The sequence below is a fragment of the Numida meleagris genome, chromosome Z (assembly GCF_002078875.1).
Source record: "Numida meleagris isolate 19003 breed g44 Domestic line chromosome Z, NumMel1.0, whole genome shotgun sequence".
Classification (NCBI taxonomy): Eukaryota; Metazoa; Chordata; class Aves; order Galliformes; family Numididae; genus Numida; species Numida meleagris.
Window position 1 is genome coordinate 53,138,390 of NC_034438.1, and position 15,387 is coordinate 53,153,776.

Below are 15,387 nucleotides of genomic sequence, written 5' to 3' on the forward strand. Positions count from 1 at the left end.
CCCCTCGGGCCTCTCTCCCCGCCCGCTCCACGCTCGGCTCCCTCCGTTCCGTTCCGCGCCGCTCCAGCTCCGCTCCCAGGCGGGACGCGGCAGCGCAGCACACGGGCACGGCCGCTGCACGGCGTTTATTGGGCGTGCTGCTAGAGCAGCGTGGTGGTGTGAAAACTGACTCCCAGAGCGATGGGCTTGTAGCTGCAGCGTTGCCTAAGAGTACCCCAGGCCAAGTAACGAGCTCTAAAAGCGTGCACGTATCTTGCGCTTCTGCTTGGACCGGTTTGTGACAGCAACTGGAGCTTGCCTTGAGAGATGTGACCACGGCAGGCAGCAGCAGGAGGTCTGTGTGAAGGGCTGATGGCAGCCCATGGTGGATGCTGCCAGAGCTGCTCCAGGACGAGAGTTTCAGCCACGGCCAAGCTCTGTGAGGACAGGATGAGAAGAGATGTTTCAGTGCTGGGTCTCCTCGGTGCTTTCCTACCGTGCCAAGCTCCCACCTGCCTCCCTACCTGCTTCCACCACTCTGATGCAGATGGAGACATAAGCAGGTTGCAAGCCCCCAAGTCCTCTGACAGCGTACAGCCCATGGAGCTGCCCCGTGGCCATGTCCCTGTGAGAGCACTCCACGGTTCCGCTGGGACTGGACACGTGGAGGGAGATGGGGCACCGCTGGGAGCCCAGCAGGTTCCTCACCACTGTGTGCACATCAACCTTCCTAATGGATGGGGCTTCACTCTCAGTGTCAGATGCTTTTTCTCCCTTTTTCATTTCTATCTGCACAGTGAGGCTTTGTTTGGGGTATGGCACCATGTCTTTGGGCTTTGAAGTCCAATTCAGCACTCCAGTGATACTGCATATATCTGAAATGTGATGATTTTCACAAAGGTTTTGTTTGAGTTGACAACTGTAGGCTAAGACCAGGTTCTGCTCTGATTTTTTCTCAGCTGTTTTTTCCATTTTACCAAGCTCTTCTATGCTTTGGTGCTCTCCCCCTGCAGCCTGAATTTGATCTGCAGCATTCTGGACTTGCTGTTCAGACGTCACAGCTGGGAGAATCTCAAAGGCAAGTAAACTGTCCTCATGGTTCACAGCTTTGCTGGGCATGAGATAAACCTCTGGATTGTAGACGGCTGCCCCAGGAATAATATCAGAGCTTGGACCATGTCTGTCCCTGCGAGAGGCTGCTGGACTCTCAGTTTTGGAGGTAGCAGCTGGTGCATGGGAGGTTTCCTCACACAACATGTTGCACTCCAGGGTGCCAGGCACTCCAAGCTCTGACATAACTCCCTCTTCTTCTTTCTTCTTTCCACCCAGTGCAGCCTTTTTATCTCTTAAGCAATTGTAAAACCCAAGGGGCAATGCCTGCCGTATCCTATGGCCTCGATAAGCTGCCTGAATCTTGACAGCGGCTGTGTTCATTTCATCCAGCTCTCTTCGAGCTTGGTAGCCTCTCCACACTGCCTGAATCTTGACAGCGGCTTTGTTCATTTCATCCAGCTCTCTTCGAGCTTGGTAGCCTCTCCATGCTGCCTGAATGATGGTAGCCGACCGAACCCGGTTTTGGAGCTGCTGCTGTGCTTTGCTTTGCTGTATCCGGTGCGGCAGAGTGGGAGGTTCCCTTGAAGACAGCACAGTGAAACCAAGTGCTTCACTAGAAGGTAGAAAGCCCTGGTGGAGATGAATATGGATAGGTCCAACAGCTCTTCTCCTGCCTGTGTTTGAGGGCGTTTGCACATGATGATCTCCAGAGTAAAGAGACATGCTTGCTTTGTAGATCCACATCTCCACATGTGATTCACAAGGAGATTCCTTCTTAGCTTTAGAAAAGTATCTTGATACCGTCAGACAGTAATTCTCCAACTGTCTAAAAGATGAATCTGCAATGTTTGCTGTAAATGCTTGGAGGCTTGTGTTCTTTTGTCTCTTGCTTTATTGTGTTACTGAATGGTGTTCTGGAGCTTGTGGCTTTTTATTTTCCTGATCTTTCAATAAAAACAAATGTTGCACATTTTCCTCTCCTGCTGCATGCCTCTTGCTGGCTGCTTGGATTGTATTATTTCCATAGTCTACAAATTCCCCATCATGTGCATTTTTGGCATGTTTATCAGGGCTTGCGTTTCTGTGAAGAAAACAAAAAGTTGCATATTCTGTACTGAAGTCTGCAAGCACACAATAGCCTTATCGGATCGTGCTTCATCAACACAAGCCTTCAGTCCCAAGTTTTTGTACATTATGATTTGTTCTACCATCCAGAGCTTCAATAAAACATTTTCATTTTTCTAAAGCTACTATTTTCAAAGACTAAGCAGCATCAGCACCAAAAGTCTCAGCCACATTCAGCCCCACAAAACTCGGGCTGAATTTTGTGTGTCACAGAGCAGGTGCCTGTTCCTTCATCTTTATCTTTCAAAAATAGAATGGAAAGGACAAGAGAAATACAAAGAACAAGCAAATGTTGAATCCCTGCTAGGGTGCAAAGGTGTTGGCTCTCTGATTGATTCAGATTGTTCTGACCACTTCCCTCCATGTTGAGGGCTCTTCAGAAGCTTCCCGTGCCAACCACTCATCAGCAGCACTCCCTATGAATACAGGATACTCACCTTACCTGGGCACTGTATTGCTGGAATTTTACATGCCTGGCTTTCTAGGTGACCACTGAATGAGAATATACCTGCTTCTGAAGTACTGCAAAGGGAAAAGAAGCCTGCTCCACCTAGAAACACTCTGATTCCAAATGGTGGCCAGTGGCCAGGTCCACTTAAGCTTGGAGCCGCTGGAAGTGACAAGAAACTTCAGGCCAGGATCCAGGCTGTTTAGTCCTCTTGTGAGCAAGAGGTGCCTAGTCTTTGAGGTACCCATCTCCTGTATGATATCTGATGCTTGCAGCCCTTGACTAGGAAGAAGGAGGTCTGGTCCCCAGGCTGATAACAGCCTAGGCTCATCTTTTGCAGGCTGTGGCACAACAAAATTCTCCTACATGCTGAAGTTCAATTCATTTACAGTCAAGGATTTGGAAAAGCAGGAATTTCCGCATAAGAGTCAGGACACTCTATTGAAAGGGGGCAGCTCCTATGAAGTACATGCATTTTTCTTTGAATCATCCCTGGTTAAAAGGCAGAAGCTTCCCTGGTAGCATCAAACCAACTGACCAGGCTTCATCTCTGTTACAGTGTTATACCCCAACCAGGACCATAATGCCAGCTTCTCCATGGGAAGCTGCGTGGCAGGAGTTTGTGAGTGTTTAATACCTCCTTCTAACTCAGTTCTGTCCTCCTCAGGTCACATCACAGCAGAGACCAGCGCAGCCCACTGCAGTTCTAAAGCCCACCTCATGGTTTGAGCTGGTATGGGAACGTGATTGCTTGCCATGATGAATCAGTACAATTTGGGTTAATGTCAAATTTATAAAGAACAAGGTTTATTCCACCCTGAGATCCCTTAAGATTAAACAGGAATGTTCACAGGTAGGAAACAAAGAGGATATGTAGAGCTATCATTTAGAGCATCTGTTTGAGCTTCCATTTTAGCTGGTTCACTATCAGATTCCCAACTTAGAAGGATAAATGCAGATCCAGAAGCCATTTTTCATACACAGTAACATATAGAATTTCCTGCCTGTAATAACTTATCACAGAAAGCCACTAGGCCCTGTTCACAAGGGACTATGCTCACAAAATTCAGCACAGTCTACCACAAGACATTTCCTCAATATGTTAAAGCATTTCCCAGTTGTGTTCACGAATACATAGAAGCAAAACCCACTTAAACTTCCAAGTGGCACAGATGAAAGGACAGATTTTCAGTGACTTTTATTTTTTTAGTTGTCTTCTTTTTCATAAGAGGTGTTCAATAGTATTGAATGTAGAAGAAATAAATAGGCTACCATGCGTCGTGGCCTGTGTCTACAGCAGAACTGTTCTGAGCAGTATGATTAGCCTGGGAATATGTTAACACACTGTCGTACTCAGCCAAAGCAGCTGAATATGAGCACCAACTGATTACAGTTGCACCCTACTAGAAAGCATAATTGGTGTTGCTTATAAAGTATATAAAAACAAGAGTTGCTTTTTTCTCATGCGCCAGAATTCTCTGTTTTCCTGAGCAGCCTTACTGGGGTGTCTGTGACTATCCAGGGGAGTTAACCCGGTTAACGATACGCTATCTCATGCCTGGCTCCGCTCTGGCACAAACAAAGCTGCGGGGAGCAACCAGGAGCACAGGGCGCAGGCCTGTGTGGTTTCCTGGGAGGAGGCCACTCCTGGGCCACAGCCAGGTGCTCTGCACACTGCTGGGAGAGCCAGGCAGGGAACAGGGCCAGCTCTGCAAGGGAAGGGCGGCAGGCAGGGGACGGGCGCTGGCTGGCAAGACAAGTACCAGCCTATGGCTTGTCATGGCTCCTGGAGGGTCTGCGCAACAAATGCCACCATCCTAAGCTCTGCTCATGCCCCCAAACGCCTTTTCACTACCTCAGCCCTAACTAAACAAACCAGGCTGCTGTCACTACTGTCTGACAGCACTTATCACCCACGCTGGTCCTCACTGAGGCAACTCCTTGTGCAAACTTTCAGTGTGGCACGCCTGTCTGAGACCACCAACAGCGTGGAAAGGAGCAAAACACAGACTGAAGGAGCACTCTACAGGGGCACTTCAGAGTTCAGTTCCTCTGTGGGCAGCAAGGTTGACCACTTGGCTGCAAATGCTGCCAGACACTGGTAAACAGTCTTTAACGCTGAAGGGGCTGTTCCCTTACCTTGATCTCCTCGCAGCAGGTCCTCATGCCATGGCAGAACCCTTCCCCTTGTGAGATCATGAGCAAACACCCATTGTGTCACAGCTGAAACTGTGCCTGACTCTGCAACTTGTTAGCAGGGAATGATGTGGCTATGCCTCCTTCAGACAGTGATGCTGCCTGGTACTCCCTCTTCTACATGGGCTGATGAGAAAAGCCACAGTTGGATGTCCAGTGACATTGATGGGAAGAACCGCAGAGGGGTTTCCAATGGCACAATTCTCAGTGACACAAAGAAAAAATCCCAGACCCACAGGATGTTCATAGTCAGGCTTGTGTCATTTCTGCATTGATTTCTGCATGAGAAAAGCTATGCCCCTGCTGAACACACTGCCCAGAAGGCTCTCAGATCCTTTGAGGACCAGTGGATGCACCTGAGCTCACTGCTCCACCTGCCCATAACTGACGTTTTTGTTTGCAGATCTGGCCGTCACACACAGGTTGTGAGCCAAAGTAGAATAAAACTAAACCAATATGAACTGAAAGGAAGGAGAGTAAAATCCACTGGAATAATAACTAATCTTCCTCATTCCTTGGGCAAAACTCATCCATTAACCCAGAGCAGTTGTCGGCTAAGACATTTTCACCTCCTGCGCATTTTGCTGTATGCAATAGTATCAGTTACCAGCATGTAGTGAGAGGCTAATGTCTCACATCCCGAAAATCCTATAGCTCTCCACAGCTGTAACTGAGCAGTCACATCTCTCTTTACTATGTTCAGGAGCAAAAAAGAAGGGAAAGGCAGATGTGGTAACAAACACAAATGCTTAAGTTCTGACAGTATTAACAGAACAGACCAAAGAAATCTTGGTAGGAGAGGATAGCAACCTGGCAGAGGAGCAAGGCAAGGCAGACTAGAAAAAGATAGTGAAGATGAGTTGACATTTAGGACAAGAGATAATGGCCTTATGTTGCTCCAGGGGAGGTTCAGGTTGGGTATTAGGAACAGCTTCTTCTCAGAAAGAATGGTGAGGCATTGGCATAGGCTGCCCAGGGAGGCGGTGGAGTCACCATCTCTGGAGGTGTTCAAGAGCTGTGCAGATGTGGCACTGAGGGACATAGTCAGTAGGCAACACTGGTAGTGGGTGGACAGTTGGACTAGATGATCTTAGAGGTTTTTTTCAACCTTAATGATTCCATGATTCTATGATTCTGTGATTATGAAAAGTTCCTAACTTTTTAGTAGGGAGAGCCGTCAATGGAGAGGGTGGGGAGATTCTTTGGTGGGGAGAGAAGCCTTACTTCTACAGTCATATCACAGAGATGATGGCTTGACTAGGCAGCCTATTCACAAGACTTTGTGGTGACTGCGCTGTGAAAAAGAAGCAAGACCACTGCCATCTACTGCATGCACAAGCCTCTCACTCAGGTAGTAAAACGTGTCAGTGGAGGCTAGTTTTGATTTGGTGCAGGAATCTAGTTTGTCATACAGAACTGAGAACAACACAGAAAGCGCCATTCATAGGCAGTATTTTAATTACATATTATCAGTGAAGATATATGTCAGAGTTGTTAATCTGGCATACCATTAATCAAAGAATTTAAGTAATAACAAGCTCACTAGACAGGCCATGAGGTAAATGTCAGTACTGATGGACATCAATATGTTGACACTGCGAGATTTAGTATGACATTATCATAAGCTTCACTGAGTATTTGTGATTAAAAATATTCCTTATATACACATACATATGAATATACATACACATGTGCATACACATACACATATACATGTAAGTACATGAAAAGTTATCACCAGGGAATCTGTTTTTGTCAGCTGACGGCAGTCTCAAGAAAAATAATTTCACTGATACTACAATTGTAGTTTGTACTTTTTTTTTTTTTTACGGACTACTTATAAATATCTAGAGTTCCTCAAGGTGAGTACCTTCACTTTGGGAAACAAACATTTGTCCCATTATCCGCAACCACACAATTTCCCTGCTGTAGAGCAGAACCTGCTTGGTTTCCCAACATGCTGGACACACAAACTACGAGCAATTGCTCCTAGAGTCCCTTGGATAAACAGATGCCACAAAATCACTCCTTAAAGCACCACGACAGCTCAGGAACACTTGAGACAAGCTTGCATGTGCAGATCAAGCTTAAAATACTAGAAAGACAAATATTTGCCAGAGAGTTTTCGTGGCATGTACTCCACTAAGAACAGGAGCCTCCACTGTGGTGTCTGACAGCCATCTTGGGAACAGCTCAGCCTCCCCTCAGATTTCCTTTGTGTGCAGGTTGCCGCTGACCTGACAGCATTGACATCAGTGACAGTGAATGAGGAATCTGATCAAGCTGACAGAAGAAGAGAGAGAAGGAAGAAGTGGAGCACTGTTCTGAGCCATCTCGTTGGGTATCCTGAAGCTTCCTTCTCCACATAACCAGCTCCTGTGTTTATTGTCAGAAACCTGAGATGCAGGCAGATGCTTTGGGATTTCTCAAGCCCAGAGCAAGGTCACTTTCTCTCTCACAGAAAAGTGTCATCTCTGAAAATTCTTTCCTTTCTGAGCCATGGGTCCAGACTGTAAAGCACCTGAAGCCAACAGAGAGCTCAGTTCTTCCTGCAGAAGACATGTGAGGACAGTCCTGAAAAGAGATGGTGTGGGACTGTGTGACTGATTGACAGACCCCTGGCAGCGAAAGAAGGCTCAGAGGAGATGAGCAGGAATGACAAACACATGGAAGAATGTGAAGAATAACCACAAACTTTTGCAGCGATAACTGGAAAGATCTCAACACAAGGGGAACTGGATGGCAACCTTTGTTTCAGGTACACAGCTGTGCCACTGCGTTCTCAAATTGCCTAAGCAGCCTTCATATAAGAGCTACACAACTCACAAAATGCACTTGGAAGAGGGCAACTGGCCTGAGCTAGCTTTAACCCACATATTCCTTCCCGAAGAACAGAAGCATCCAGCACCATCTATTTCATAACTTGGTGGTATTGACAGTCCTCATAGGCCTAGCAGAGTTCACACCTACCTCCAGCAGCATCAAGAGTTACAGAGCTAAAAAAAAAAAAAGAAAAAAGATAAGAGAAATTAAAAGAAAAAAAAAAACATTAAAAAGAAGGGAAAAACAAGGCTGGGGGGTGGGAGGGAAGAGTGACTACAGGAGAAATTCAAGCCCATTGCCAGAACAGATTGTACCTCTATTTACAAAAACCCTCCTCTTCAGCCTCATACTACTGGACAACTAGTAATCACCATGCAAGTGAAAGCAACATTTACTTGAGGCCTAAGTCAGCCCATTAGACCAACTTCATCAACAAAAAAGCTGTATGCACCAGCCATGGCATAGAATGGCATAGGCTGGAAGGGGCCTGAAAGATCACTGAGTTCTCTCATGGGCAGTGTTACTACTCATGCGATCAGCCATCTCTCAGTATGCCTGAAAGTGACCTTACCACTACTTGTATTGGGTTGCATTTCAGAAATTTTTCAAGAAAATATTTGAAGAAAAAACTCATTGAGCACAGCAGCAAGAGCAAAAAGCAGAGGGAGATTGTGGAAGCAACAGTGCTGAAAGTTAAGAGTAAGAAGGCACCTTTATATTTGCAGAAGCAGCTGAAATAAGGTAATCGCTCGCTGCAGCCTGAGAAGAGGCTTTCCACCCATCCCCTGCTCCTGGCCCCTTTCTTGAGTCAGGTCTGATACTGTGTATATTCCTCTGTCTCTCCACCATGACCCAAGAACGCTGCTTAGTGAGTGCAGAAGGCTGCAGCCAGCACCAAACCCAGTGCAGACAGAAAGGGTGGTGATGTGAGTACACAGCCCATTGTAATCAGAAGAGGGTGGCAGGAGCACCCCAACCACAAGATTACTGGAGAGTGAAAGGCAGGGATATTTCTCAGAGAAAGTGGAAATGATCCACTAAATGGCCACATGTGCATAGCAACAGTACTTTAAACTCGTTTTCCTAGTCACTTCCTGAATTTGAGCTTTTTCAAGTTTAAGCATCAAAAGTATCAACAACAAGACTCATGAGCAGCGTGGGGGAAAAAAGATCAGCATCTAAACAAGGAAATTAGTCCATGAAAAGATTTAAAAATTGTAAATCCAGTTTTGGCAAAGTCCTGGGAAAAGAGGAGAGAGAGCAGTTAAAAAACTAACACACCATTTGCTTTTTATTTTTAATTAAGAATAATAAATGTACACAAAAGGATGTGTCAGCAATTTAAGTATGTGAAATAGCAGGGAAAGTAGATATGCAGCATGAGTGAGGTCAGAAGTATTCAGACTGGCTCTAAACATTTCAAAATGTCATGCTAATGGATATTACGGGAATTTTTTAAAGCCATCATGAAAAGGGCTTGATTAACATCAGAGCTAGATTTCACACCACACACAAGTTCGACACAGAGAAAGCTCATTCTTCTCATGTCTGTTTACATCTGTGAATTTCAGCTGTGAAAGCTACAATAGAGTCTGTATGATGTAATTCTCTGATTTTGAATGAGTTCATTGACTCAGTAAATTACTGGACAATAAGTGCAAACTGCAGCACTACTTTGTCATGCAAAATTAATTTTTAGAAAGTCTCTTAATAAGGCTGAAGGAGAGACAGCAGCATTTGAGATATTAAAAACCAGTCTAGCACCAAGCAACACCCAAAGTCCAATTCCACTTCTGCCCAGTGGTGGATGACTTTGGGGGAATTGAAAAAAGGGAAGGGTGGGTAGAAAGAAAATTGTAGTATGCTGTAAAGACAGTAGCAAACATCCAGCACTCCAGATGAGGGAAAAAATATTTCTTCATTTCTGAAGCTATGCACATTTTGAGATAACAGAATCATAGAATCACCAAGGTTGGAAAAGACCTCTAAGACCATCTAGTCCAACCATCCACCTACCATCAGTGTTGCCCGCTAACCATGTCCCTCAGTGCTGCATCCACACGGTTCTTGAACACCTCCAGGGATGGTGACTCCACCACCTCCCTGTGCAGCCTGTGCCAGTGACTCACCACTCTTTCTGAAGTTTTTCCTAATATCCAACCTGAACCTCCCCTGGCGCAACTTGAGGCCATTCCCTCTCATCCTATTGCTGTTGCCTGGGAGAAGAGGCCGACCCTCACCTCACCACAAGCTCCCTTCAGGGAACTGTAGAGAACAAGAAGGTCACCTCTGAGCCTCCTCTTCTCCAGGCTGAACAATCCCAGTTCCCTCAGCTGCTCCCCATAAGGCCTGTGCTCCAGACCCCTCACCAGCTTCGTCGCCCTTCTCTGGACACGCTCCGGGGCCTCAATGTCTTTCTGGCAGTGAGGGGCCCAAAACTGGACACAGTACTCGAGGTGCGGCCTCACCAGAGCTGAGTATAGGGGGACAATGACTTCCCTACTCCTACTGGCAACACTATTTCTGATACAAGCCAGGATGCCATGGGCCTTCTTGGCCACCTGGGCACACTGCTGGTTCATGTTCAGCCAAGTGTCGACCAACACCCCCAGGTCCGTTTCCTCCACACGGTCTTCCAGCCACTCTGCCCCAAGCCTGTAGCGTTGCTTGGGGTTCTTGTGGCCAAAGTGCAGGACCCGGCCCTTGGTCTTGTTGAACCTCATCCCACTGGCTTCAGCCCAGAGATCCAGCCTGTCCAGATCTCTCTGTAGGGCCTCTCTACCCCCAGGCAGATCAACACTTCCTGCCAGCTTGGTGTCATCTGCAAACTTACTGAGGGTGCTCTCAATGCCCTCATCAAGGTCATCAATTAATATACTGAAGAGGACAGGCCCCAGCACCAACCCCTGGGGAACACCACTCGTGACTGGTCGCCAGCTGGATTTAACTCCATTCACCACCACTCTCTGGTCCCAGCCCTCCAGCCAGTTCTTTACCCAGCAACGAGTGTACCTGTCCAAGCCATGGGCTGCCAGCTTCCCCAGAATACTGTGGGAGACAGTGTCAAATGCTTTGGCAGACTATGTGAACAGCCTTTCCCTCATCCACCAAGCAGGTCATCTAGTCATAGAGATTAAGTCGGTCAAGCAGAACCTGCCTTTCATGAGCCTGTGCTGGCTGAAGTGTGCATTAAGACCAAAAGATTCAAAGACAAGGACAACATTCTACCCATTACAGTGCTTATGAGAGTGGCATATTCCAGTATACTGGGGACTGTGTATTATTAGGATAGTTTAGAAAGCAGTCACCCTGAACAGTACACCACCTTCCTGATCCAGTAATCTGACAACATGCATGTTCAGAGCAGCACTGCATTTCAGCAGGGCCTGTAAGAATCCTTAAAGCAAAAGCTCATATAGCTCTAGTCAGCTATACTAATGAAATCTCCCCTTCTCACTCTCCACATGATTTTTGGACTATGTTACTTCAAAAGAAAAGGCTCATTTACACACCAGAGGGATCCAGGAATTAGACTTTTTGCAGTGCTTTGAAGGTATAACAACTGGTGGTTAGAAGTTTTCCCAGTCTGAAATATATATATATATATATATATATATATATATGTATCTTATCTTTCTTTATACAAGGCAGCACTTGCAGGTACTCAGTTAGCTGGCCTAAAAAAAACCTATTTTGTGGGGACCAACTTGGCAAACATTAAATGCCTCGAGAAAGTTTTGTAGTAAGTGTAAAACAACCCCAGCTTCACTCTCAGCCAGATTCATTTTGTATCCCATGTAAGCATAAGACAGCCATTCTTAAAAGGAGAAAAAAAAGTACAGATTTTAAGTGTATTTAACCATGCATCCTTTCCTTCTGTAAAGCAATACCTATTTCAAAAAATAAACGCGCATTCTAATTCTGAGATGTTTACATTTCCATTATATGAAAAACACATCAAACTTAAATGAAAACAAAGAAAAAATGTGATCTCCTATGTATGACAGCTTATTTGCTGGTTTAGGATTCTGGAAGAGTCTCACACACGGAATTAGAGAGCATTTAGTTTTTAAACTAAACTTCTTAGCCTAGCAAAGTGGAAACGGATGCTCATGTCTTTTATGCAGGTACTTCTACGACTTCAAAATAGTCATTGGGCAGAATCACATAGCCTTTTCCTGCCAGGATGTCTTTTTCTTTCTGAAACTGAACAATCTCTCTCAGTTTTTCAATTTGTCTTTCCTGACGTCGGCATCGCTGTTGCGCTGTCTTGAGCTTCTTTCGTAGTTTTTCAACTTGTTCTTCTAGCTGCTGAATTCTTTTTCGCTGATGAACTGTATCTTCTACAGTATAATTGTGATCACAAAAAACAGCAAGATTGCTAGGGGTCTGGAGAGGAGGCATCAATAATCCAATACTTGGATCTACAAATCTAGCATCTATTTGAGATAAATGAAAAGGAGGAGCTGATGGAGACGATGGTAGCATGGGAGCTGCAGGTGGCGGTGGTGGCGGTGGTGGAGGTGGAGGTGGTGGTGGTGGAGGTGGCAGCGGATCTTCTGGCTGCTCTGAAAATTCTTCAGCCTAAAACAAACAAACAAAAAATACATTTGTATGCTTCGCATTTTTACAACACTACTCCATTACTACAGGCAACTACAATATAAACAACTAGGATTGAAATTTAAAAAAACAATTAAAAAAAAAAAACACCACACATTCCAAAGCCTAAATTTTCAAAACTGGCTCATTTTGTCTGGTTTCTAAACTGGAGATATTTTACGCAGCTTAGTTTCCAATGTCTTTTGAAACTCAAATCCTTGATGTCTCAAACAAATCTGAAACTGAAGAACCCAGAAGTTGTTCTTACTTTTGAGGACAGGTGAAATAGATATCCAGGATTAGCTGAGGATCCTGGATGCAGTCCTGTGAAAAACAGTTCCGCTGACCGCGTAGCTCTCTGAGGCCATCCCATTCCCCTTTTTCTTTCTACTAAATCTTAGCATGTACACATTGAACCTGTCAGCTATTTAACCAGGAACATAGCAGTGTTAGGGCAGGCGTTGGTTTCAAGAGATACGATGAGCCAAAATAAACAGCTCTCCCAGCTCTGCTATTAACCCTTTCCTAAATATAGGATTTTGCTAAGATGACAGAAAGCTATTCACTCTTCCACCATCACTGAAAGCAAGTTCTGTCCCGTATTAAAGTCAAAGCCATGCAATGAGAGATGGCATATGGAAGGAGAGAGAAAACAGGACTGGGTGGCTGGCAGATGGGATGGAGAAGCCCCGTTCTCCCTCTTGGCAGCAGCAGAACACCAAGTGAGCTCAGCCCCACATCATACTGCATACTTCACCATACTGCTCTAGATAGGTTCAGACACTTGCATGGCTCAGGACAATGCATACCTCTCATCACTTGATCTGTTTCTTTCTGCCCCAAAGGAACATACTTCATTCAGAAATGTGCACATAATGCATATTACTGGTAAAAAAAAAATTAAAAAAAAAGCCTAAGAAACTCTCAGTGAAAGAGACATCGGAACCAATTTTTTTAATTCCCTGCCTCCAATATTATTACTACAAATAAAAGCATGAAGACATTTACAACGTCAATTTCAACAGACACCCGCTGTCCCCTCATCAGACTGGAAGATCACATTATTAAGCTCCTTGACTTAATATAAAGAACAAACCAACACTCAGTTTGGGAGGTCCAGATACCATCCTTGTACAGACTACATTGGGCACAGGAACTGAGAATGCAATTCTGCATTTGGTATTGAGGAGAAGTTTCATTGGTGCTCAGGTATTACTAATCACTTTAAAGTACAAAACCAGCCAACTACCAGTCTCAGTTCTCACTTATAAGAAGTGGATGCTCTAGGTGTGCCCATCTGAATCATATACGAATACTCTAAAAGGTTTGACCTATAACTCTCAAATTTTTCTGCTAAGAAAATGGCAAAACCAAAGACATAATGTGCAGAGAGAATTTCACCCGTGTTGGAAGCACAAGCAAAAACTGCATTGTTTCCAGACAGCTGGATTCACACAGGGGCATTTATTCACGAGTTACGCAGCACATGCTGTGTTACTCTTGTCACAGTGTATCACAGAGAGCTGATCGTTCATATCGCTCATATGTCACAAGTGAATTCTTATTCCTTTTCACATCCAATAAATGGTTCTCCTAAGACATAACTAAAAAAAATATTCAGAAAGTATTTCAAGAATCATAATGCAAAAGATAAAATGCTCTTTTTCAAAATCAGCACAAATTCAATTAAAAAAAAATACCATCCTTCTTTGCTGCTATCCAACATCTTGAAGATACATTGAAAGTTGCTGTGAGATAAATAGGAACAGCGCCAACTCCTTCTCCATAAGGAGTCACTCTTTTGTGTGTTCATATAGCCAGGCACTGCAATGAATCAGAGAATGTGGCTCAACACTACCCCAGCTGCACTGATGTCACATTAGCAGATTTCCCTATACACACCTTCAGCTTTCACACTGCAACAAGTTTTGCAAACAATTTTAAGTAACAGAGGAAGTGCATTGCTCAGATTGTGGGAAAGCATTATCAAACAGAACTTAGCACAAAGAAGTAGACCTGAAAATTGTCCACGCTTCACTTTACACTTTGTGCTATGGTCTCTTGTCTATTATTTCCACTTTTCATTTTCTAGATGTTCCTTTTTTATTTCTACATCAAATCCAATACTGTGTGCTGTGCGGGAGAATACAGACCACAGCCTTAATAGGTGACCAGCCTGTGAGAAAGAGCTCATGTTAGCTTGGGAACACAAGTAAACTGCCTTAATATGTTCAATATTGAGCAGAGAGGCACTCATTCTATATACTGTAATCAGTGGTAGCCAATGTATACTCTGGAAGATCAAGAAAAGTGGCTAGTAGGTGGTACTCTGAATTATAATACAATTTTGCAATTAATGTTATTTTGTAGGAGGCTGGACTTTTCAGCGTCTTTAACAGGGATATCTGCATAGTCCTACCTATAGCCACAACTTAACAGCTCAGGACCCAGCTAACTAGGACAAACCACCTGATGTGAAACTACAACATTATACTGATGATTTAATACTAGCCTCTGCAAATCTGCAATAGAGAACACAGTAGGCTCTCTGTCTTCTTATTTACAGGAGAAAGAATGGGCTGTCAGTCCTCAAAAGGTGCAAGGACCTGAATTATCTGTCAAATTTTTTGGGTGCTGTCTGGTCACGTACGACCAAAGCCCTACCTAATGCAGTTAATGTCAGGATACAAATGTCAGCCTGCAGTTATTACGTCAGGAAAGAACCAGTAATTGAATTGCAGTGATGACAAATGGCCTTACTGGGGGGAGCACCATCAGCCATCGCACAGCGCACTCTGGCACCTCGGGCTGTAAGCAGTGTGCGTTTACCTTTTCACTGGGCTCAGTGTAACAGAATATAGTGGGCACAGCGTTTTCCTTCAGCAGCTTGTTGTTGCACTCCCGCTTGAAGCAGTCGGGCGTGAAGTGCTCCGAGCAGATGCTGCTGTACTTGGTGGGCTTGAAGTTTTTCCTTTTCACCGCCGCCTCCCATTTCTTGCACAGATCGGGCCTGGTCAAAGGAAACCTGGCAACAAGAAGCACTTTCAGCGTTTCTCAAACGCATTTTGCGTGGGGCTGGGGCGCAGCCGCGCACACCCACGCGCCGTGCCCGGCCCGCCCCGAGACGCAGCTCCCCCCGCCCGCAGAGCCAACCTCACGCG

General features: G+C 45.1%; 2 protein-coding genes across 3 annotated transcripts in view; both read right to left on the minus strand.

The window, feature by feature from the left end:
- Positions 21–4,830, minus strand: LOC110390308. Of its 2 annotated transcripts, XM_021381563.1 has the most exons (3): positions 4,745–4,830; positions 504–2,113; positions 31–416 (listed from the first exon to the last, which is right to left on the minus strand). In XM_021381563.1, the coding sequence occupies exons 2-3, from the start codon at positions 1,774–1,776 to the stop codon at positions 400–402; spliced, it is 1,290 nt and encodes a 429-aa protein (XP_021237238.1). In that variant the 5' UTR covers positions 1,777–2,113; positions 4,745–4,830; the 3' UTR covers positions 31–399. The 2 variants fall into 2 exon arrangements, with proteins under 2 accessions (XP_021237237.1, XP_021237238.1); XM_021381562.1 differs by having other exon boundaries at positions 21–2,113.
- The window catches only part of THAP1 (THAP domain containing 1), a 5,074-nt gene continuing 1,129 nt past the window's right edge, over positions 11,443–15,387 (minus strand). The window contains exons 2-3 of the mRNA XM_021380650.1: positions 15,056–15,251; positions 11,443–12,208 (exon numbers count right to left, since the gene is read on the minus strand). Of these exons, the coding sequence (XP_021236325.1) occupies positions 11,744–12,208; positions 15,056–15,251 (661 nt within the window). The 3' untranslated portion in view covers positions 11,443–11,743. The remainder of the gene's footprint in view (positions 12,209–15,055; positions 15,252–15,387) is intronic.